The following is a 23,133-nucleotide window of genomic DNA, read 5'->3' as shown; positions in this document are numbered from 1 at the left end:
TCAGGTTTAGACATAGTTTTACTGAGGTTAAGGTTAGGAATAAGGTTACGGTTAGACATAGTTTTACTGAGGTTAAGGTTAGGTTTAGACATGGTTTTACTGAGGTTAAGGTTAGGAATAAGGTCAGGTTTAGACATAGTTTTACTGAGGTTAAGGTTAGGAATAAGGTCAGGTTTAGACATAGTTTTACTGAGGTTAAGGTTAGGAATAAGGTTAGGTTTAGACATAGTTTTAATGAGGTTAAGGTTAGGAATAAGGTTAGGTTTAGACATAGTTTTACAGAGGTTAAGGTTAGGAATAAGGTTAGGGTTAGACATAGTTTTACTGAGGTTAAGGTTAGGAATAAGGTTAGGTTTAGACATAGTTTTACTGAGGTTATAAGGTTAGGAATAAGGTTAGGTTTAGACATAGTTTTACTGAGGTTAAGGTTAGGAATAAGGTTAGGTTTAGACATAGTTTTACTGAGGTTAAGGTTGGGAATAAGGTTAGGTTTAGACATAGTTTTACTGAGGTTAAGGTTGGGAATAAGGTTAGGTTTAGACATAGTTTTACTGAGGTTAAGGTTATAATAAGGTTAGGTTTAGGCATAGTTTTACTGAGGTTAAGGTTAGGAATATAAGGTTAGGTTTAGACATAGTTTTACTGAGGTTAAGGTTAGGAATATAAGGTTAGGTTTAGACATAGTTTTAATGAGGTTAAGTTTCTGGTTTCTGGTTTCTGGACTTCAGTGTTTTGTACCAAACTATTGTATGAGTACCGAACAAAGAATGTTTGCTTTCGCCATCTTGGTTGAAGAAGAGTCTGGGCAATGAATTAGTCGTATACCTCTGAGGTCAACGATTAAAGTGTTGATTGATGATTCAACCTTGATGATTAAACTTTTGAGGGGATTAAGTCCACCCATCAAGCCCATTAGTGTCAATTAGTGAATCTTAATGGCTTTGTGTTACTGCTATTGTCCTGGCTCTGTTCTAATTAAGGGCCATTTAGGAGTTTAGCATGTAAGGGTTTGTTTACTATCCTGTTCCCTGTGGGCCTATTGGATTGGTATTGTTTAAGCCGTGTGGAAATTTGGTGTTTAATTTTAAAATCCACTGCTTCTCTGCATATCTCCTTTCCCCCTCTGTCCAGGTTTGATTAGATTCTAATCCACAAACCTCCAAGGCACTAATCCCATGGGTCATGAAATGTTGAACAATTAATAAAGTTGTTTCTTTTGCATTATTTATATTATATCTATGTTGGTTTAGTCTATCTGCTATTGTGTTTCTAGTTTCACCCACATATTGTAGGTTGCATTTGTTGCATGTAATTAGATAGACACAGTTACTAGTATTATCCTGTATGATTTGATTTATTCCCACCATTCTCATTGTGGTTCTATTTTTCACTTGTTGTTTAGGTCTGAAGTAATCCGGTTTCTTGCGTATCGGTCTGTCTGTCTCCTTTAGTTTGCTATGTACAAGGTAATCTTTCAAGTTTTTGTTCTTCCTATATGCTGGTATAATTTTGTATCCGTTAAGTAGGTCATCCGTCCTATTTGCAAAATTCCTCTTTATTTTCATGTTTGTTAACCTGCTTAGGGTCGAATAGGTAGTAACCAAAGCTAGTTTGGGACTCTGGTCCCTTTCTTTCACCTCTAGAAATGTGTCATGTGTTTTTCTAAGGAAGGTTCTTGTGTAACCCCGTTTCCGCAAGGCGTTAAATAGAGTTTGACATGCTATTTTAAAATCACTTTGTTGTGTGCAGATTCTGTGGAATCTCAACAGCTGTGATTTGACTATGCCTCTGTAAGTGTGTGGTGGATGAAAGGAGGTTTTATGTAGGAGAGCGTGTGTGTCGGTTTCTTTAAAATACACTTTGAAATCTAATTTACCACTTGTGTTGAAATTTGGGCCTTTGAAGACAGTAACATCTAGGAAATCAAGGTTAGGTTAGGTTTAGACATAGTTTTACTGAAGTTAAGGTTGGGAATAAGGTTAGGTTTAGACATAGTTTTACTGAGGTTAAGGTTATGAATAAGGTTAGGTTTAGACATAGTTTTACTGAGGTTAAGGTTAGGAATAAGGTTAGGTTTAGACATAGTTTTACTGAGGTTAAGGTTAGGAATAAGGTTAGGTTTAGACATAGTTTTACTGAGGTTAAGGTTAGGAATAAGGTTAGGTTTAGACATAGTTTTACTGAGGTTAAGGTTAGGAATAAGATTAGGTTTAGACATAGTTTTACTGAGGTTAAGGTTGGGAATAAGGTTAGGTTTAGACATAGTTTTACTGAGGTTAAGGTTGGGAATAAGGTTAGGTTTAGACATAGTTTTACTGAGGTTAAGGTAGGAATAAGGTTAGGTTTAGGCATAGTTTTACTGAGGTTAAGGTAGGAATATAGCCTAGTAGCCAAAAAGTGAACCCGGACATGTTGAGTACACCAACGTTTTATGGGTTAGGGTTAGGGTTATGTTGAGCAATTTTCATAATTGGCATAATATGTGACCATACCATTAACAACCTATAGAAGGCAAAATATTCAAAATGTCATCATGCTTTATCTAGCATGTGATGTGTCAAACTAGGGGGTTTTCATGATGCTGAATCCATTCCAAGCATTAGTTTTGCAAAATGGTCACATATTATGCCAATTATGAAAATTGCTCAACATATGCAAGTTAGCATCCAGCAGTTTCTACATGCTGGGGATCCATACTAAACATTTCTAACATAAAACCTTGGTGTACTCAACATGTCCGGGTTTACAATGGGGCTCTATGGGCTGGCTACTAGACTAATAAGGTTAGATTTAGACATAGTTTTACTGAGGATAAGGATAGGAATAAGGTTAGATTTAGACATAGTACAGGTTAAGAGGAGAGGAGAGGAGAGGAGAGGAGAGGAGAGGAGAGGAGAAAGACGATAGCGTCACCATGCTCTGCGTCCAAGGGTTCCACTCGGCCGCGGCACAAGTACTGCCATTTTGTTCGTTTCTCCAGCCAAGAAGCCAAACCAAAATATGTTTTACTCTTATGTAACTGTACACAAGATGTAACAAATAATAAACTACTACATTGAACCTTGATCCCTTGAACCTTCCTGAACAGAGTTCGCCAGGGTGATGAAATGCTAATTAATACCTTAATTAAAGGTGTAGTTCCCTAGGGTGGTGATATGCTAATTAATACATTAAAGGTGTAGTTCCCCAGGGCGGGGATATGCTAATTCATACATTAAAGGTGTAGTTCCCCAGGGCGGGGATATGCTAATTAATACCTTAAAGGTGTAGTTCTCCAGGGCGGGGATATGCTAATTAATACCTTAATTAAAGGTGTAGTTCCCCTGGGCGGTGATATGCTAATTAATACCTTAAAGGTGTAGTTCCCCAGGGCGGGGATATGCTAATTAATACCTTAATTAAAGGTGTGGTTCCCCAGGGCGGTGATATGCTAATTAATACCTTAATTAAAGGTGTAGTTCCCCAGGGCGGTGATATGCTAATTAATGACCTTAAAGGTGTAGTTCCCCAGGGCGGTGATATGCTAATTAATGACCTTAAAGGCGTAGTTCCCCAGGGCGGTGATATGCTAATTAATGACCTTAAAGGTGTAGTTCCCCAGGGCGGTGATATGCTAATGACCTTAAAGGCGTAGTTCCCCAGGGTGGTGATATGCTAATGACCTTAAAGGCGTAGTTCCCCAGGGTGGTGATATGCTAATGACCTTAAAGGCATAGTTCCCCAGGGCGGTGATATGCTAATTAATGACCTTAAAGGTGTAGTTCCCCAGGGCGGTGATATGCTAATTACCTTAAAGGCGTAGTTCCCCAGGGTGGTGATATGCTAATGACCTTAAAGGCATAGTTCCCCAGGGTGGTGATATGCTAATTAATGACCTTAAAGGTGTAGTTCCCCAGGGCGGTGATATGCTAATGACCTTAAAGGCGTAGTTCCCCAGGGTGGTGCTATGCTAATGACCTTAAAGGCATAGTTCCCCAGGGCGGGGATATGCTAATTAATGACCTTAAAGGCGTAGTTCCCCAGGGTGGTGACCACGTCCTTGAAGAGGATCTTGGAGGTGAAGGTGTGTCCGTGGTAGACGATAGGCTCTCCGTTGGCTCCGTCCCAACAGTCCACCTCCACACAGCGGCAGCCTCGCTTCAGAGCCCTGAGGAACGCCGCAGGAAGGAGGAACACGTGCGTCATCGTCAGGGCCATCACCATTACACATTATGACTTGACGATTAATTGTCATGTTAGAATAAACCGATAATAGTTGCGATTAACAATTTAATTGTGTGTCTTTTTTTGAGTGGTGTAAACCACTCCTACGACTGGCTTTGTTAGTTTACGTGTCTGTCTGTCTGCTAAAAAATTAGCATGGTTGCTACGGTCACCCAGTTCACCCGGGTGTGATTTCATTACGTCAGACATTACGTCAGATCAGAGCTGATCAGGCTATATAACACCTTACACCACTCAGTTCACACGGGTGTGATTTTTTCCTTTGCATTGAACATTGGAACGTTGGAACCACTTTTCAACCTGTCTTCATATAATAGGTCCTCACTAATAATCATGAAAAAAATGGCACAATTCTTTTCTACTCGGTCTGTGTCTCATAGGAGGGCTGTGGGCGGTTCAGAAACCAGTCTGTGTCTCATAGGAGGGCTTTGGGCAGTTCAGAAACCAGTCTGTGTCTCATAGGATGGCTGTGGGCAGTTCAGAAACCAGTCTGTGTCTCATAGGAGGGCTGTGGGCAGTTCAGAAACCAGTCTGTGTCTCATAAGAGGGCTGCGGACAGTTCAGAAACCAGTCTGTGTCTCATAGGAGGGCTGTGGACAGTTCAGAAACCAGTCTGTGTCTCATAGGAGGGCTGTGGGCAGTTCAGAAACCAGTCTGTGTCTCATAGGAGGGCTGTGGACAGTTCAGAAACCCGTCCACCAGTGACATCATCAATGGGGAATACAAGCTAATATAAACTACAGGCTTTCTAGTCCTGAAAAGTTGCAATGTGATAATGGAAGCCATCGTTCTCACGATAATACAAATCTAAAAAAAAACCTTGTTTAAAAAAAAATCTGCCTAATGATGATGTCACAGGAGGACGGTTTCTAAACTGCCCACAGCCCTCCTATGACAAAATAACATAAATATACAAATAAATCACTGACTTAATCATATATTTTTTGCTTTCCAAGGAATGTACAAAATAGCGAAAATAGTCAATTGAGGCTCTGTTACTTTTGAAAAATGTTTGAAAATGTATTTTTGGACAATTATTAACGATTATGGCAAAAATGATGTGATTATCTCAGTGGTTCCCAAAGTGGGGTCCTTGAGGGAGTTCCAGGGGGTCCCCAGATAAATGATAGTTAGGAACCAAATGGACCATAATCGGTCTGTAACTCTGAAAGTGTACAAATGGAACGTACACTCTCAGAGTTAAATTAACATTGATTTGACAATATAAATTGGGGGTCCCAGAGATAGAAATGCAGTTAAAATGGGGGTCCGTAGCCTAACGCAGGTCAAACTGGGGGTCCTTGAAATGGAAAACGGTTGAAAGTGACTGCTAGAGCCGTAGCAATGGGGGGTCCGCGGCTCCGCGCAGCGGGCTAATGAGTGTCAGTCTGGGGGTCCTTGGGGCTCCGCGCAGCGGGCTAATAAGTGTCAGTTTGGGGGTCCTTGGGGCTCAGCACAGCAGGCTAATGATTGTCAGTTTGGGGGTCCTTGGGGCTCAGCGCAGCAGGCTAATGAGTGTCAGTTTGGGGGTCCTTGGGGCTCAGCACAGCGGGCTAATGAGTGTCAGTTTGGGGGTCCTTGGGGCTCAGCACAGCAGGCTAATGAGTGTCAGTTTGGGGGTCCTTGGGGCTCAGCGCAGCAGGCTAATGAGTGTCAGTTTGGGGGTCCTTGGGGCTCCGCGCAGCGGGCTAATGAGTGTCAGTTTGGGGGTCCTTGGGGCTCCGCGCAGCGGGCTAATGAGTGTCAGTTTGGGGGTCCTTGGGGCTCCGCGCAGCGGGCTAATGAGTGTCAGTTTGGGGGTCCTTGGGGCTCCGCGCAGCGGGCTAATGAGTGTCAGTTTGGGGGTCCTTGGGGCTCCGCGCAGTGGGCTAATGAGTGTCAGTTTGGGGGTCCTTGGGGCTCCGCGCAGCGGGCTAATGAGTGTCAGTTTGGGGGTCCTTGGGGCTCCGCACAGCAGGCTAATGAGTGTCAGTTTGGGGGTCCTTGGGGTTCAGCGCAGCAGGCTAATAAGTGTCAGTTTGGGGGTCCTTGGGGGTCAGCGCAGAAGGCTAATGAGTGTCAGTTTGGGGGTCCTTGGGGCTCAGCGCAGCAGGCTAATGAGTGTCAGTTTGGGGGTCCTTGGGGCTCCGCACAGCGGGCTAATGAGTGTCAGTTTGGGGGTCCTTGGGGCTCCGCACAGCGGGCTAATGAGTGTTAGTTTGGGGGTCCTTGGGGCTCCGCACAGCGGGCTAATGAGTGTCAGTTTGGGGGTCCTTGGGGCTCAGCACAGCAGGCTAATGAGTGTCAGTTTGGGGGTCCTTGGGGCTCAGCGCAGCAGGCTAATGAGTGTCAGTTTGGGGGTCCTTGGGGCTCAGCACAGCAGGCTAATGAGTGTCAGTTTGGGGGTCCTTGGGGCTCAGTGCAGCAGGCTAATGAGTGTCAGTTTGGTGGTCCTTGGGGCTCCGCACAGCGGGCTAATGAGTGTCAGTTTGGGGGTCCTTGGGGCTCCGCACAGCGGGCTAATGAGTGTTAGTTTGGGGGTCCTTGGGGCTCCGCACAGCGGGCTAATGAGTGTCAGTTTGGGGGTCCTTGGGGCTCCGCACAGCGGGCTAATGAGTGTCAGTTTGGGGGTCCTTGGGGCTCCGCACAGCGGGCTAATGAGTGTCAGTTTGGGGGTCCTTGGGGCTCCGCGCAGCAGGCTAATGAGTGTCAGTTTGGGGGTCCTTGGGGCTCAGCACAGCGGGCTAATGAGTGTCAGTTTGGGGGTCCTTGGGGCTCCGCACAGCGGGCTAATGAGTGTCAGTTTGGGGGTCCTTGGGGCTCCGCGCAGCGGGCTAATGAGTGTCAGTTTGGGGGTCCTTGGGGCTCAGTGCAGCAGGCTAATGAGTGTCAGTCTGGGGGTCCTTGGGGCTCAGCGCAGCAGGCTAATGAGTGTCAGTTTGGGGGTCCTTGGGGCTCCGCGCAGCGGGCTAATGAGTGTCAGTTTGGGGGTCCTTGGGGCTCAGCGCAGCAGGCTAATGAGTGTCAGTTTGGGGGTCCTTGGGGCTCAGCGCAGCAGGCTAATGCGTGTCAGTTTGGGGGTCCTTGGGGCTCAGCACAGCGGGCTAATGAGTGTCAGTTTGGGGGTCCTTGGGGGTCCTTGGGGGTCCTTGCCATGAAAAGGTTTGGGAACAATTGGGTTATCTGAAATAATTGCGATTAGGCGATGATGTAATACTAGTGACAGCGTAATGATGTAATACTAGTGACAGCGTGATGATGTAATACTAGTGACAGCGTGATGATGTAATACTAGTGACAGCGCGATGATGTAATACTAGTGACAGCGTGATGATGTAATACTAGTGACAGCGTGATGATGTAATACTTGTGACAGCGTGATGATGCAATACTTGTGACAGCGTGATGATGTAATACTAGTGACAGCGTGATGATGCAATACTTGTGACAGCGTGATGATGTAATACTTGTGACAGCGTGATGATGTAATACTTGTGACAGCGTGATGATGTAATACTAGTGACAGCGTGATGATGTAATACTAGTGACAGCGCGATGATGTAATACTTGTGACAGCGTGATGATGTAACACTAGTGACAGCGTGATGATGTAATACTAGTGACAGCGTGATGATGTAATACTTGTGACAGCGTGATGATGTAATACTAGTGACAGCGTGATGATGTAATACTAGTGACAGCGTGATGATGTAATACTAGTGACAGCGTGATGATGTAACACTAGTGACAGCGTGATGATGTAATACTAGTGACAGCGTGATGATGTAACACTAGTGACAGCGTGATGATGTAATACTAGTGACAGCGTGATGATGTAATACTAGTGACAGCGTGATGATGTAATACTAGTGACAGCGTGATGATGTAATACTAGTGACAGCGTGATGATGTAATACTTGTGACAGCGTGATGATGTAATACTTGTGACAGCGTGATGATGTAATACTTGTGACAGCGTGATGATGTAATACTAGTGACAGCGTGATGATGTAATACTTGTGACAGCGTGATGATGTAATACTAGTGACAGCGTGATGATGTAATACTAGTGACAGCGCGATGATGTAATACTAGTGACAGCGCGATGATGTAATACTTGTGACAGCGCGATGATGTAATACTAGTGACAGCGTGATGATGTAATACTAGTGGCAGCGTGATGATGTAATACTAGTGACAGCGTGATGATGTAATACTAGTGACAGCGTGATGATGTAATACTAGTGACAGCGTGATGATGTAATAATAGTGACAGCGTGATGATGTAATACTAGTGACAGCGTGATGATGTAATACTAGTGACAGCGTGATGATGTAATACTAGTGACAGCGTGATGATGTAATACTAGTGACAGCGTGATGATGTAATACTTGTGACAGCGTGATGATGTAATACTAGTGACAGCGTGATGATGTAATACTTGTGACAGCGTGATGATGTAATACTAGTGACAGCGTGATGATGTAATACTTGTGACAGCGTGATGATGTAATACTAGTGACAGCGTGATGATGTAATACTAGTGACAGCGCGATGATGTAATACTAGTGACAGCGCGATGATGTAATACTTGTGACAGCGCGATGATGTAATACTAGTGACAGCGTGATGATGTAATACTAGTGACAGCGTGATGATGTAATACTAGTGACAGCGTGATGATGTAATACTAGTGACAGCGTGATGATGTAATACTAGTGACAGCGTGATGATGTAATACTAGTGACAGCGTGATGATGTAATACTAGTGACAGCGTGATGATGTAATACTAGTGACAGCGTAATGATGTAATACTAGTGACAGCGTGTTGATGTAATACTAGTGACAGCGTGATGATGTAATACTAGTGACAGCGTGATGATGTAATACTAGTGACAGCGTGATGATGTAATACTAGTGACAGCGTGATGATGTAATACTTCGCTCGCTGCAGGACAGTCTGATGGGATTAAAACAGATTAATTATTCATGACATTAAAGATTACCGCGGATTAATTATTCATTACATTAAAGGCTGTGGGAAATATCGTAATATTGTTATACTTAACCCATTGAGGACTGAGACCAGGTTCTACAAAATGTCTTCTAAATCCTGACAGTTTTCTGTTTCTATATGGCCGTGGTTATCAAACTATTTCATGTCCAGGACCCCAAAAGATTATATTATGTAATTGGCCGCCGACCCCCCCATCTGAAAACATGTTGTTCCAGGGACCCCCCATCTGAAAACATGTTGTTCCAGGGACCCCCCATCTGAAAACATGTTGTTCCAGGGACCCCCCATCTGAAAACATGTTGTTCCAGGGACCCCCCATCTGAAAACATGTTGTTCCAGGGACCCCCCATCTGAAAACATGTTGTTCCAGGGACCCCCCATCTGAAAACATGTTGTTCCAGGGACCCCCCATCTGAAAACATGTTGTTCCAGGGACCCCCCATCTGAAAACATGTTGTTCCAGGGACCCCCCATCTGAAAACATGTTGTTCCAGGGACCCCCCATCTGAAAACATGTTGTTCCAGCAGAAGCAAAGATTTGAGTTAAAAACGTTCGCTCTGAAAGAATAGATATTCAAAGACTTGCACCGCCGCCCTATACTTACTTGATGTATCCCTCCACTACATTAGGGCCTACTTACTTGATGTATCCCTCCACTACATTAGGGCCTATTTACTTGATGTATCCCTCCACTATAAATTAGGGCCTACTTACTTGATGTATCCCTCCACTACATTCGGACCTACTTACTTGATGTATCCCTCCACTACATTAGGGCCTACTTACTTGATGTATCCCTCCACTACATTAGGGCCTACTTACTTGATGTACCCCTCCACTATAAATTAGGGCCTACTTACTTGATGTATCCCTCCACTACATTCGGACCTACTTATTTGATGTATCCCTCCACTACATTAGGACCTACTTACTTGATGTATCCCTCCACTATAAATTAGGACCTACTTACTTGATGTATCCCTCCACTACATTAGGACCTACTTACTTGATGTATCCCTCCACTACATTAGGACCTACTTACTTGATGTATCCCTCCACTACATTAGGGCCTACTTACTTGACGTATCCCTCCACTATAAATTAGGGCCTACTTACTTGATGTATCCCTCCACTACATTCGGACCTACTTATTTGATGTATCCCTCCACTACATTAGGACCTACTTACTTGATGTATCCCTCCACTATAAATTAGGACCTACTTACTTGATGTATCCCTCCACTACATTAGGACCTACTTACTTGATGTATCCCTCCACTACATTAGGACCTACTTACTTGATGTATCCCTCCACTATAAATTAGGACCTACTCACTTGATGTATCCCTCCACATTAGCACCTACTTACTTGATGTATCCCTCCACTATAAATTAGGGCCTACTTACTTGATGTATCCCTCCAATATAAATTAGGACCTACTTACTTGATGTATCCCTCCATTATAAATTAGGACCTACTTACTTGATGTATCCCTCCACATTAGGACCTACTTACTTGATGTATCCCTCCACATTAGGACCTACTTACTTGATGTATCCCTCCACTACATTAGGACCTACTTACTTGATGTATCCCTCCACTACATTAGGACCTACTTACTTGATGTATCCCTCCACGCTGCTGTGTCCTCGGAGCTGGTCCTCCATCAGGTATGTGTTGTGCGAGGAGGAGATGAAGTAGTCGCACAGCGGCCTCGTCATGTCCATGAAGACGGCGCTGCGCCGCCGGTCGAACACGGAGCCGTCGGCCGAGCCCAGGTACATCAGGAAGCCGTCGAAGGTCATGGCGCCCAGCAGCTTGGCTGGAAGGGGAGGGGCCGCACGCACGCACACACGCAAGGACGCACACAAGGACGCACGCACGCACACACACAAGGACGCACGCACACACGCACGCACGCACGCCACGCACGCACGCACGCCACGCACGTACGCCACGCACGCCACGCCACGCACGCACGCCACACACACACACAGAGAGGGAGAAGGTCACGATGCCGGTCTGAACAAAGAGATACTCCTAATTCAGATGTTCTGTCAACGTCGGAGAGGGAACACATTTGATTCGATTTTTGGGGATTTGATTTATTTATTTAGCACGAAGGGTGAAAACTAACAACAACAATAGCTACCAGTACAAAAACCAACACACAGAATATAAAAACACAAAAACCAGAACACAAAATGTAAACGGAAAAGTGCCAAGAGGAGGCAAGAAGAGCTAAAATATGAGTGCATCGTGAGCTTGTAGATCTGCCCTATAAGCAACAAAGAAACAAGCTCAAAGTTGCTTATAATAAGTGGACATGGCAACACTATCCATCCATCCATCTTCAACCACTTAGTAGTCGGGTCGCGGGGGCAACAGCTCCACCAGAGAGCTCCAGACTTCCCTCTCCAGAGCAACAGTAGTGACTTCCACCTGGGGGATCCCGAGACGTTCCAAGGGCAGTGAGTCGATGTGTTTCCTCCAACTGGTCCTTGGTCTGCCCCCCGGGGTCTCCTCCCAGTGGAGATATAATCCATCTGGTCCTTGGTCTGCCCCCCGGGGTCTCCTCCCAGTGGAGATATAATCCATCTGGTCCTTGGTCTGCCCCCCGGGGTCTCCTCCCAGTGGAGATATAATCCATCTGGTCCTTGGTCTGCCCCCCGGGGGCTCCTCCCAGTGGAGATATAATCCATCTGGTCCTTGGTCTGCCCCGGGGTCTCCTCCCAGTGGAGATATAATCCATCTGATCCTTGGTCTGCCCCCCGGGGTCTCCTCCCAGTGGAGATGTAATCCATCTGGTCCTTGGTCTGCTCCCCGGGGTCTCCTCCCAGTGGAGATATAATCCATCTGGTCCTTGGTCTGCCCCCCCGGGGTCTCCTTCCAGTGGAGATATAATCCATCTGGTCCTTGGTCTGCCCCGAGGGTCTCCTCCCAGTGGGACGTGCACCGAGGAGACGCCCGAGAGGCATCCAAACCAGATGCCCCGAACCACCTAAGCTGGCTCCTTTCCAGGCGAAGGAGCAGCGACTCTACTCTGAGTCTCTCTCGTGTGACCGAACTTCTCACCCTATCTCTAAGGGAGAGGAACTTCTCACCCTATCTCTAAGGGAGAGGAACTTCTCACCCTATCTCTAAGGGAGAGGAACTTATCACCCTATCTCTAAGGGAGAGGAACTTATCACCCTATCTCTAAGGGAGATGAACGTATCACCCTATCTCTAAGGGAGATGAACTTCTCACCCTATCTCTAAGGGAGATGAACTTCTCACCCTATCTCTAAGGGAGATGAACTTCTCACCCTATCTCTAAGGGAGATGAACTTCTCACCCTATCTCTAAGGGAGATGAACTTCTCACCCTATCTCTAAGGGAGGTGAACTTCTCACCCTATCTCTAAGGGAGATGAACTTCTCACCCTATCTCTAAGGGAGATGAACTTCTCACCCTATCTCTAAGGGAGATGAACTTCTCAGCCTATCTCTAAGGGAGATGAACTTCTCACCCTATCTCTAAGGGAGATGAACTTCTCAGCCTATCTCTAAGGGAGATGAACTTCTCAGCCTATCTCTAAGGGAGATGAACTTCTCACCCTATCTCTAAGGGAGATGAACTTCTCACCCTATCTCTAAGGGAGATGAACTTCTCCTTGTATTCGCTTGTATTACGAATACAAGCGGTCATGGCAACACTGCCCGAGGGATCAATGTGGAGCTGTGTGTGTATCGATATTTGGGCCCCCACAAAAATAAACACTATACAATTTGAATGATAATAAGACATCAAACATTAATACAAAAGAAATAAAAATAAGCCTTATTGTGATACCAAAAAAGAGGAGCTTCAAATGTGAAGCATTGTACTGTAACTTTTAATATAGTAACCAAAACAGAGGGGAAAGGAAATAAAATAAAAATAAAATTACGGCATCAAAAGTAATCAACAAACTTGGGGGTCGCGACATGAGAATGTTGAGAAGCACTGATGTAGAGGACTGTGTTGTCTGTCTGGTGACATGAGAATGTTGAGAAGCACTGATGTAGAGGACTGTGTTGTCTGTCTGGTGACATGAGAATGTTGAGAAGCACTGATGTAGAGGACTGTGTTGTCTGTCTGGTGACATGAGAATGTTGAGAAGCACTGATGTAGAGGACTGTGTTGTCTATCTGGTGACATGAGAATGTTGAGAAGCACTGATGTAGAGGACTGTGTTGTCTATCTGGTGACATGAGAATGTTGAGGAGCACTGATGTAGAGGACTGTGTTGTCTGTCTGGTGACATGAGAATGTTGAGAAGCACTGATGTAGAGGACTGTGTTGTCTATCTGGTGACATGAGAATGTTGAGAAGCACTGATGTAGAGGACTGTGTTGTCTATCTGGTGACATGAGAATGTTGAGGAGCACTGATGTAGAGGACTGTGTTGTCTGTCTGGTGACATGAGAATGTTGAGGAGCACTGATGTAGAGGACTGTGTTGTCTGTCTGGTGACATGAGAATGTTGAGAAGCACTGATGTAGAGGACTGTGTTGTCTATCTGGTGACATGAGAATGTTGAGGAGCACTGATGTAGAGGACTGTGTCGTCTGTCTGGTGGAAAACTCACACCATTCAAATGAAAATCAGATTACAAATAAAAATGAAACGTTTGAAGCACCCCGAAAATGCGCCACGAACGAACGCGGCAGAATCCATTCATGCCCCGTACTGCATGTACTCCACCCCCGCCTGCAGTTCCAGCTTTTGGCCAGTAGGGTAGATCGGCTTCAACGTTTCCCTGGAGCACCGTAGGAGTCCCTGGAGTCCCGTATGAGTCCCTGGAGCCCCTTATGAGTCCCTGGAGCCCCTTACGAGTCCCTGGAGCCCCTTACGAGTCCCTGGAGCCCCTTATGAGTCCCTGGAGCCCCTTACGAGTCCCTGGAGCCCCTTACGAGTCCCTGGAGCCCCTTACGAGTCCCTGGAGCCCCGTATGAGTCCCTGGAGCCCCTTATGAGTCCCTGGAGCCCCTTATGAGTCCCTGGAGCCCCTTACGAGTCCGCGGTGGGCTCGGGGATGCCGGCGGCGACCAGCGCGGTGCGGTACCGTGACAGCACACTCTGGGCGCTCTTCACGAAGCCCTTGGACAGCGGGAAGAGAGGAAACCCGGTGTCTGGGTAGCCGCTATGCTCGGTGTCTGGGTAGCCGCTGGTGTCTGGGTAGCCACTATGCTGGGTGTCTGGGTAGCCGCTGGTGTCTGGGTAGCCACTATGCTGGGTGTCTGGGTAGCCGCTGGTGTCTGGGTAGCCACTATGCTGGGTGTCTGGGTAGCCGCTGGTGTCTTGGTTGCTGCTGGTGTCTGGGTAGCCACTATGCTGGGTGTCTGGGTAGCCGCTGGTGTCTTGGTTGCTGCTGGTGTCTGGGTAGCCACTATGCTGGGTGTCTGGGTAGCCGCTGGTGTCTGGGTAGCCGCTGGTGTCTGGGTAGCCACTATGCTGGGTGTCTGGGTAGCCGCTGGTGTCTGGGTAGCCGCTGGTGTCTGGGTAGCCGCTGGTGTGTGGGTAGCTGCTGATGTGTGGGTAGCCGCTGGTGTCTGGGTAGCCGCTGCGCTCGGGGACGACACCCTGGCGACGACTCCTCCTCTTCTCGGCGGACTCGTGGAGCTCCAGCCAGACGGTGAGGCGGCGCACGTACCGCCAGCCGCTCGCCGAGAAGTGCTCCCGGATCTCCGCGGCGAACACCTGGCCGCCGGGGGACTGCAGCAGGCGCGTCATGGACTGGACCGTCCTGATCAGGGCCATCTCGTTGTAGCAGCGGCTGTTCTCGTGGCCCTCCGGCAGGCCCCGGTCGCTGTCGAAGCCTGGCTCGTTGTAGTAGGGCTCGCTGACCAGGATCAGGCCCTGGATGGAGATCAGCACCTGCAGCAGGCTGGACTTGCCGGTCCAGCGCTCGGTGCCCTTGCCGGTCCAGGTGCCCAGCAGGCTGACGCAGACCTTGCCGTCGTTGTAGAGGTTGGGGTTGAGGGCGCCGCTGCACTGCGACAGGTAGTGGAACTTGGGCGGCTCGGAGGGATACGCTTTGTCCAGCTGGATGTCGAACAGGAACAAGCCGTCCTCGTAGGGCGTGCGGCTCGGACCTTTGATCAGCGCCGAGAAGATGTCCATGCGGTCCCGGAAGGTCTTGACGGCGATGCCGTCGGGCAGAGAGCCGGCCAGAATGGCCATCTCTTTCTTCACGGCGCCAAAGAACTTCTTGGGCTCCGCCGGCTGGAACTCCGTCTTCTTGAAGGTGTGCGTGTCGGGCGCCCGCTCCAGCAACGAGAACGCCTCTCCCGTTGCCACTCCGGGCTTTACCGCGCTCTGCCGGCACAGTGCCGGGGTTTCACCGGGCCACTCAGGACCCCCGATTGGTGCGTGAGGTTGCGGCTGGGGCTGATCCTCCCTCGCTGCCCTCTCTGCCTCTGCTCCTGCCGCTGCGCTTCCCGCCGCAGCGCTCTCCATCTTCTCCTCTGAGGAGGCCACGCTGTCCGGCGTCCCCCCCGGGGGGATCTCCTGGAGTTCCGTGTCGTCCGCGCGGCCCTCCTCGGTGGGTCTTCCTGGCACCGTGGCGGGGGACGCGCGTTCGACGGGGGTGGGCGACGAGGCGGCCAGTCGGCCAGAGAACAGTTGTTCCATGGTGGTCATGTTGATCCAGTCCTCGGCGAACGGGCTACCTCCGCCGCCGGCCTCCTCCTCCGTCGACTCTTCGTCCGCGGACTCGGACTCCACGGATTCGTAGTCGGACTCCACCAGGTCGGACTCCACGCTGTCCAGGTGCTGCAGGTGCTGCGGTAGCGCCAGGGACGCAGAGCCGTCCACCCACACCACCCCCACCCTGCCGCCAACGTCCACCCTGGTCACCTGACCCACCGACGTCTCGCCGGCGTCGCCGGCCCGGCCGCTCTCCTCCGGGTTCCATATTCGGACGACGATGTCGCCGGCGCGGAAGTGGAAGTCCGGGTGCTCGGCGATGTCGTAAACGCTCACGTCCTCCTCTTCGCCGATCGCCTCCAAGCCGTCGCCGGAGGGGTTGAGTCTGAGCCATTTGACGGAGCAGGTCCGGCCGTTGTGATCGGCAGACTGGACCACCCCGCACGCGGCCGCCGCCGCGTCCTGAGAGGCGTGCGGACGCTTGTCGACCACAAAGTTCCCCGGGAAGAAGTCGTGACTGTCGTGGCGCAGCACGGGGACCAGGCCATTGGACCGGAGGCCCTTCTCCGACCGACCGTCCTTCCACGTCACGTCCGCCCACGTCTCGGTGGACACCACCTCCACCGCCACCCGGTCGCCGGGCAGGAACTGGCGGGACAGCTTGGCCCCTTCCTCTTCAGGCTGCGGACGGACATGGGGCCGCTCCTCTCGCGCTCGCCTCCCACAACGCCGCTGGAGGAGGAGGAAGGGGTCGGACGGCTGGGGTCGTCAGCGTCCCCCGGCTCCCCGGACCGGCCGTCGGCAGGGTTCTGGTTCAGGACGGATTCCAGTGGAGGAGCGCCTTCGTTGTCGGTTGGACCCTCCATCTGCGCCGCCTCTAGTTCCTCTGCAGACTGCTGCACGTCAGCGTTCTCCCTTCTCTTTCCGCCCGAATCAGCCGCCTTGGACGTTCCTCTCGTCCTCTTGGCCGCCGGGTCTTCGGGGGTCGAGACGGGAGCACCCCTGGGAGTCTGGCAGGGGACGCGCGGGGGCGCAGCTCCCTTAGCGGGGAACACGTACATGGCCTTCTGGCCCAGCGGCCTCTTCTGGGCGTGGCTGTGGAAGCCCGGCCGCCGCACCCTGCACACGTTCTCCCGCGTGACGGTGGCGGGAGGGGCGTCGACGCTGCTGCCGCCGCCCGCACCGTTGGGGGAGGAGCTTCTCGTGATCCACGTCACCTTCAGCTCCACCACCTTGACCTCCTCCACGACCGCCCTGAACTTGACCTTCCTGCCGAGGACGGGCTTGACCCCCGATAGCCACTGGACGTCGTGGAACGCCTTGGCGGGGCCGACCAGGACCTGACCCGGGTAGAACTCCACGTCCTCCAAGAACGACGAGTCGCCGCCGCCGGCGCGAGGATAGGCGTCGAGCAGCGACGTCTCGGCCTCGTCCGCGCTCACGGAACACCGGGCGCCGTTGGACATCCTGAGGACGACGTGATTGGTCAGGTCGTAGACCGAGCCCAGCCACGAGTCCCAGGCTACGTAGTCGCCGTAGCGGAAGGTGCACACTTGCTGCAGGTCTGCACCGGAGACCGGGTGCAGCACGCAGTCCGTCCCCACCAGCCTCACCGCATACTCCACGCGCACGTCCGTCACCACGCCGCACTGGCGGTCCACGGAGCACGCCCGCCGCACCACGTCGTTGACGCCCACGTATCGATCCTCCAGGTTCAGCCTGGTCTCCTTGACGACGTCCTGCCTGGCTCTGTCGGGGTACCACTGCACGACGTCCTGCCTGGCTCTGTCGGGGTACCACTGCACGCGCACAAAACCCTTCCCCAAAGGCCGGCTGCTCTTGAACCGGTAGTTGTGATGCGACGGAGAGTCGCCGCGCTCGCCACCTCCCTCTTCTCCCCCTCCTCGTCCTCCCTCTCCTCCGTCTCCTCCTCCTCCTCCTACGCCTCCTCCTCCTACGCCTCCTCCTTTTCCGTTGTCGACGTCCGAGTCAGAACAGAAGTCGTCGTCCGAGTGGTAAACGTAGTCTTCTTGGCCGTGGACCGTGTGCACCAGGCCGAGGCGGACGGAGCCGCGGTGTCGCCCCGAGACCAGGTCGTTGTTGAAGAGCAGCCGCTGCGAGGGTTCCGCTCCCAAAATGGCCACCGCCGCCGTGGTCGAGGGGCTCGCCACCGCTGCTGCGTGCCTTGCCGCCGAATCCGCTTCCACGGGCTCCGCCGTGTCCATCGCCGATGGCGCTCTGTCGTCCAGGAGAATATATAGACCACCGGAGCTGGTAACGCCAGAGTCCGTCGGTCAGAGTACTCGGATGCCGGACCGGAGCCAAGCTCAATATGTTGTGCAAGTGGTTCGTCATGGACGTGACGTCAGGACTCGGGAGTCCAGTCTGGAGTCGAGAGGGACTCCATATTTGGGCAAAACGTTTGTCTCGATCAGAGCCAAGAATTGCGATATTGATGGAGCAGAAAACAGCCCGGTCACGCGGTTCATGTACTCGCGCGAGCCCATAGACTCCAATGCATTCTGTAAACTTCCGGTTGTCCCTCTGTGGAGCCTTCAAATAGAGACAAACCAACATAAGTCTATGTAGGAGAGCCTCCATTGGACTGAAGCCTATAGAAGTATATGTAGAAGAGCCTCCATTGGACTGAAGCCAATAGAAGTCTATGTAGAAGAGCCTCCATTGGAGTGAAGCCAATAGAAGTCTATGTAGGAGAGCCTCCATTGGACTGAAGCCAATAGAAGTCTATGTAGGAGAGCCTCCATTGGACTGAAGCCAATAGAAGTCTATGTAAGAGAGCCTCCATTGGACTGAAGCCAATATAAGTCTATGTAGGAGAGCCTCCATTGGACTGAAGCCAATAGAAGTCTATGTAGGAGAGCCTCCATTGGACTGAAGCCAATAGAAGTCTATGTAGGAGAGCCTCCATTGGACTGAAGCCAATAGAAGTCTATGTAGGAGAGCCTCCATTGGACTGAAGCCAATAGAAGTCTATGTAGGAGAGCCTCCATTGGACTGAAGCCAATAGAAGTCTATGTAGGAGAGCCTCCATTGGACTGAAGCCAATAGAAGTCTATGTAGGAGAGCCTCCATTGGACTGAAGCCAATATAAGTCTATGTAGGAGAGCCTCCATTGGACTGAAGCCTATAGAAGTCTATGTAGGAGAGCCTCCATTGGACTGAAGCCAATAGAAGTCTATGTAGGAGAGCCTCCATTGGACTGAAGCCTATAGAAGTCTATGTAGAAGAGCCTCCATTGGACTGAAGCCAATAGAAGTCTATGTAGGAGAGCCTCCATTGGACTGAAGCCAATAGAAGTCTATGTAGGAGAGCCTCCATTGGACTGAAGCCCCAGTTTGCGTAACTCTGTCTTACTCTATGTCTCTGGTTAAAGAAAAGGAAAAAACAAATTTGACGTCATATTTGGTGGACATTAGACCTAATTTCCCCTTTCATTGTCAATGGCAAATGTGGGACGGGACGAAAAGCTGTATATAGGAGGGGATAGGGGAGGGGCTAGCTGTATATAGGAGGGGCTAGGGGAGGGGCTAGCTGTATATAGGAGGGGCTAGTGCCACAAAAATCACTTGAGTGACGTGAGTGGTGCCTTTTATCATGACAATGATGATGTATTGACCCACAAAATAATAGACATGACGTAAGATGTAATGCAGCTCAAAGTGCTTTACAGAGCAATAGAAAAAACAGAAAGGCAATAATCCAATACAGCGAGGACATGAATAACAACAAGGACTTTAAAATACTCAACTAAAAGCAAGAGTGTATACGTAAATCTTGAGATGTGCTTTAAAAATGTCTCCAGAGGCTGCCTGTCGAAGGTACAGTGGGAGTTTGTTCCACGCCGTCGGCCCCTAGAAGCAGAAAGCTGCTTTTCACCGTGATTTTTAGTTGCCATGTTTTTTAGGCCAGCAGTGGAGGACCCGAGGGGACGGTTTGGGACATACAGTAGGCAGGCAGTCATGGAGGTAAGGGGGTGCATTGAGAGCTTTATAAACACCGCCACCAAAACCTCTGGTGCTGTCCACTACCGCACAAGATCTACAAGAGCTTGTAGATCTGCTATTTTTGTCCAAAAGTGCCCTCTTACGGGATTTCCGCCCCTGCCCCTCTAACAATGTGCACGTCCCTGCGCGCGAACATCGTCATCGCACCTGTGTCCGACAACTCATAGAGCTGTACGAGTGTCTGTCTGGGTGTACCTGTGTCCTAGTGTCTGTCTGGGTGTACCTGTGTCTGTCTGTACCTGTGTCTGTCTGGGTGTACCTGTGTCTGTCTGGGTGTACCTGTGTCCTAGTGTCTGTCTGGGTGTACCTGTGTCTGTCTGTACCTGTGTCTGTCTGGGTGTACCTGTGTCTGTCTGGGTGTACCTGTGTCCTAGTGTCTGTCTGGGTGTACCTGTGTCTGTCTGTACCTGTGTCTGTCTGGGTGTACCTGTGTCTGTCTGGGTGTACCTGTGTCCTAGTGTCTGTCTGGGTGTACCTGTGTCCTAGTGTCTGTCTGGGTGTACCTGTGTCCTAGTGTCTGTCTGGGTGTACCTGTGTCTGTCTGGGTGTACCTGTGTCCTAGTGTCTGTCTGGGTGTACCTGTGTCCTAGTGTCTGTCTGGGTGTACCTGTGTCCTAGTGTCTGTCTGGGTGTACCTGTGTCCTAGTGTCTGTCTGGGTGTACCTGTGTCCTAGTGTCTGTCTGGGTGTACCTGTGTCCTAGTGTCTGTCTGGGTGTACCTGTGTCTGTCTGGGTGTACCTGTGTCCTAGTGTCTGTCTGGGTGTACCTGTGTCCTAGTGTCTGTCTGGGTGTACCTGTGTCCTAGTGTCTGTCTGGGTGTACCTGTGTCCTAGTGTCTGTCTGGGTGTACCTGTGTCCTAGTGTCTGTCTGGGTGTACCTGTGTCCTAGTGTCTGTCTGGGTGTACCTGTGTCTGTCTGGGTGTACCTGTGTCCTAGTGTCTGTCTGGGTGTACCTGTGTCTGTCTGGGTGTACCTGTGTCCTAGTGTCTGTCTGGGTGTACCTGTGTCTGAGTGTCTGTCTGGGTGTACCTGTGTCTGAGTGTCTGTCTGGGTGTACCTGTGTCTGTCTGGGTGTACCTGTGTCCTAGTGTCTGTCTGGGTGTACCTGTGTCTGTCTGGGTGTACCTGTGTCCTAGTGTCTGTCTGGGTCTACCTGTGTCTGAGCGTCTGTCTGGGTGTACCTGTGTCTTGTGTCCTACTGTCTGTCTGGGTGTACCTGTGTCTGAGCGTCTGTCTGGGTGTACCTGTGTCTTGTGTCCTAGTGTCTGTCTGGGTGTACCTGTGTCTGAGTGTCTGTCTGGGTGTACCTGTGTCTTGTGTCCTAGTGTCTGTCTGGGTGTACCTGTGTCTGAGTGTCTGTCTGGGTGTACCTGTGTCTTGTGTCCTAGTGTCTGTCTGGGTGTACCTGTGTCTGAGTGTCTGTCTGGGTGTACCTGTGTCCTAGTGTCTGTCTGGGTGTACCTGTGTCTGAGTGTCTGTCTGGGTGTACCTGTGTCTGAGTGTCTGTCTGGGTGTACCTGTGTCCTAGTGTCTGTCTGGGTGTACCTGTGTCTGAGTGTCTGTCTGGGTGTACCTGTGTCCTAGTGTCTGTCTGGGTGTACCTGTGTCTGAGTGTCTGTCTGGGTGTACCTGTGTCCTAGTGTCTGTCTGGGTGTACCTGTGTCCTAGTGTCTGTCTGGGTGTACCTGTGTCTGAGTGTCTGTCTGGGTGTACCTGTGTCTGAGTGTCTGTCTGGGTGTACCTGTGTCTGAGCGTCTGTCTGGGTGTACCTGTGTCCGAGCGTCTGTCTGGGTGTACCTGTGTCCTAGTGTCTGTCTGGGTGTACCTGTGTCTGTCTGTACCTGTGTCCGAGCGTCTGTCTGGGTGTACCTGTGTCCTAGTGTCTGTCTGGGTGTACCTGTGTCCTAGCGTCTGTCTGGGTGTACCTGTGTACGAGCGTCTGTCTGGGTGTACCTGTGTCCGAAGGCTCGTAGAGCCGTATGAGCGTCTGGGCGTACGTGCGGACATCGTCGTCGTCCCCCTCCTCCAGCTGCTCCCCTCGCAGGAAGTCGTCCAGGTCTGCGAGGCTCAGCTTCTGTCCGTCTCCCGAGTAGTCCTGGAAGACGCGCAGCGCGTCCTCGCGCTGCGTCAGCATCTTGTAGAACATCACAAACTCCTCGTCCTCCAGCGTGCCCGACTGGGACTTGTCGGCCATCTGGGTGTTGATTTAGATTTGAGCACATTTTTTATTTTAGTTTTATAGTCATATAGTCTCTTGAATAGTTTTAATTTAGTTTTTAGTAATTTTTTTGTCAGCTGGAATGTTTTAGTGTTAGTGCAATAAATATCATATCAACTAAATCTATGGATGATTTAGTCGACTAAAATGTATTTTGGCGGGCCTCGATGCCGTCGTAATGGCAGATTTTACACTGGGCTGAAAATCGCCGATCTACAAGCTCACAGCGCGTCGAGCTGCAACGCGATTTTCAGCCCAGTGAGCTTCAATCAACCAATCACGGTGGCCGTGGGTGCTAGGTGGGCGTGGTTGCTAGGTGGGCGTGGTTGCTAGGTGGGTGTGGTTCTAGGTGGGCGTGGTGCTAGGTGGGTGTGGTTCTAGGTGGGCGTGGCTTCGTACCGTGAACAGGCGGTGGGCGTGGTGCTAGGTGGGCGTGGTGCTAGGTGGGTGTGGTGCTAGGTGGGCGTGGTGCTAGGTGGGTGTGGTGCTAGGTGGGCGTGGTGGTAGGTGGGTGTGGTGCTAGGTGGGTGTGGCTTCGTACCGTGAACAGGCGGTGGGCGTGGTGCTCGTTCATGTCGACATTCATCATCTTCAGAAGGTCGCGCACCTCCTTGAAGTTCATCCTGCCGTCGTTGTTCTTGTCGGCCTTCTTGAACCAGTCCCCGATCCACCTGGGAGCGCCACTTAAGGACCCATTGATTGATTGATTGATTGATTGATATATTGATTGATTGATTACATGCCCCATAGTCTAGAGTTCTCAACCTCTGCCCGAACCCGACCAGGCCCGACCCGAAGTTTTAGGCTCGGGCCGGGCCGGGCCGGGGCCGAGCCGGGCCAGGCATCCATGAAAAAGAATATATATATATATTGAATTTGTTTATAATAATAAAAATAATAGTTCTGTCTGTTTGTGTATTTATCTGACTGGAGTTTCACTTTTACTTTCTGTAGAGTTCTCAAATTCTGCACGAACCCGAGCAGGCCCGACCCA

The 23,133-nt window shown here is 50.3% G+C and overlaps 2 protein-coding genes across 2 annotated transcripts in view; both read right to left on the bottom strand.

Moving 5' to 3' along the window:
* Nucleotides 1-23,133, bottom strand: part of LOC306918200 (1-phosphatidylinositol 4,5-bisphosphate phosphodiesterase delta-4-like) — a gene marked incomplete at both ends in the record, with an annotated part of 47,489 nt that overhangs the window by 14,201 nt on the left and 10,155 nt on the right. The window contains 4 exon segments of the mRNA XM_079531078.1: nt 4,003-4,147; nt 10,845-11,046; nt 21,875-22,115; nt 22,681-22,810. Coding sequence (XP_079387204.1) covers nt 4,003-4,147; nt 10,845-11,046; nt 21,875-22,115; nt 22,681-22,810 — 718 coding nt within the window.
* Nucleotides 14,257-18,119, bottom strand: LOC306918193 ((E3-independent) E2 ubiquitin-conjugating enzyme UBE2O-like; the record flags this gene model as incomplete). The annotated part of the gene is made up of 2 exons (XM_079531069.1): nt 14,257-16,575; nt 16,620-18,119. 2 exons carry the CDS (start codon nt 18,117-18,119, stop codon nt 14,257-14,259), a joined length of 3,819 nt encoding a protein of 1,272 aa, XP_079387195.1.

Source organism: Electrona antarctica (genome assembly GCF_951216825.1).
Source record: "Electrona antarctica genome assembly, contig: scaffold_148, whole genome shotgun sequence".
Taxonomy (NCBI): Eukaryota; Metazoa; Chordata; class Actinopteri; order Myctophiformes; family Myctophidae; genus Electrona; species Electrona antarctica.
This window is presented reverse-complemented; position numbering and strand designations above follow the sequence as displayed.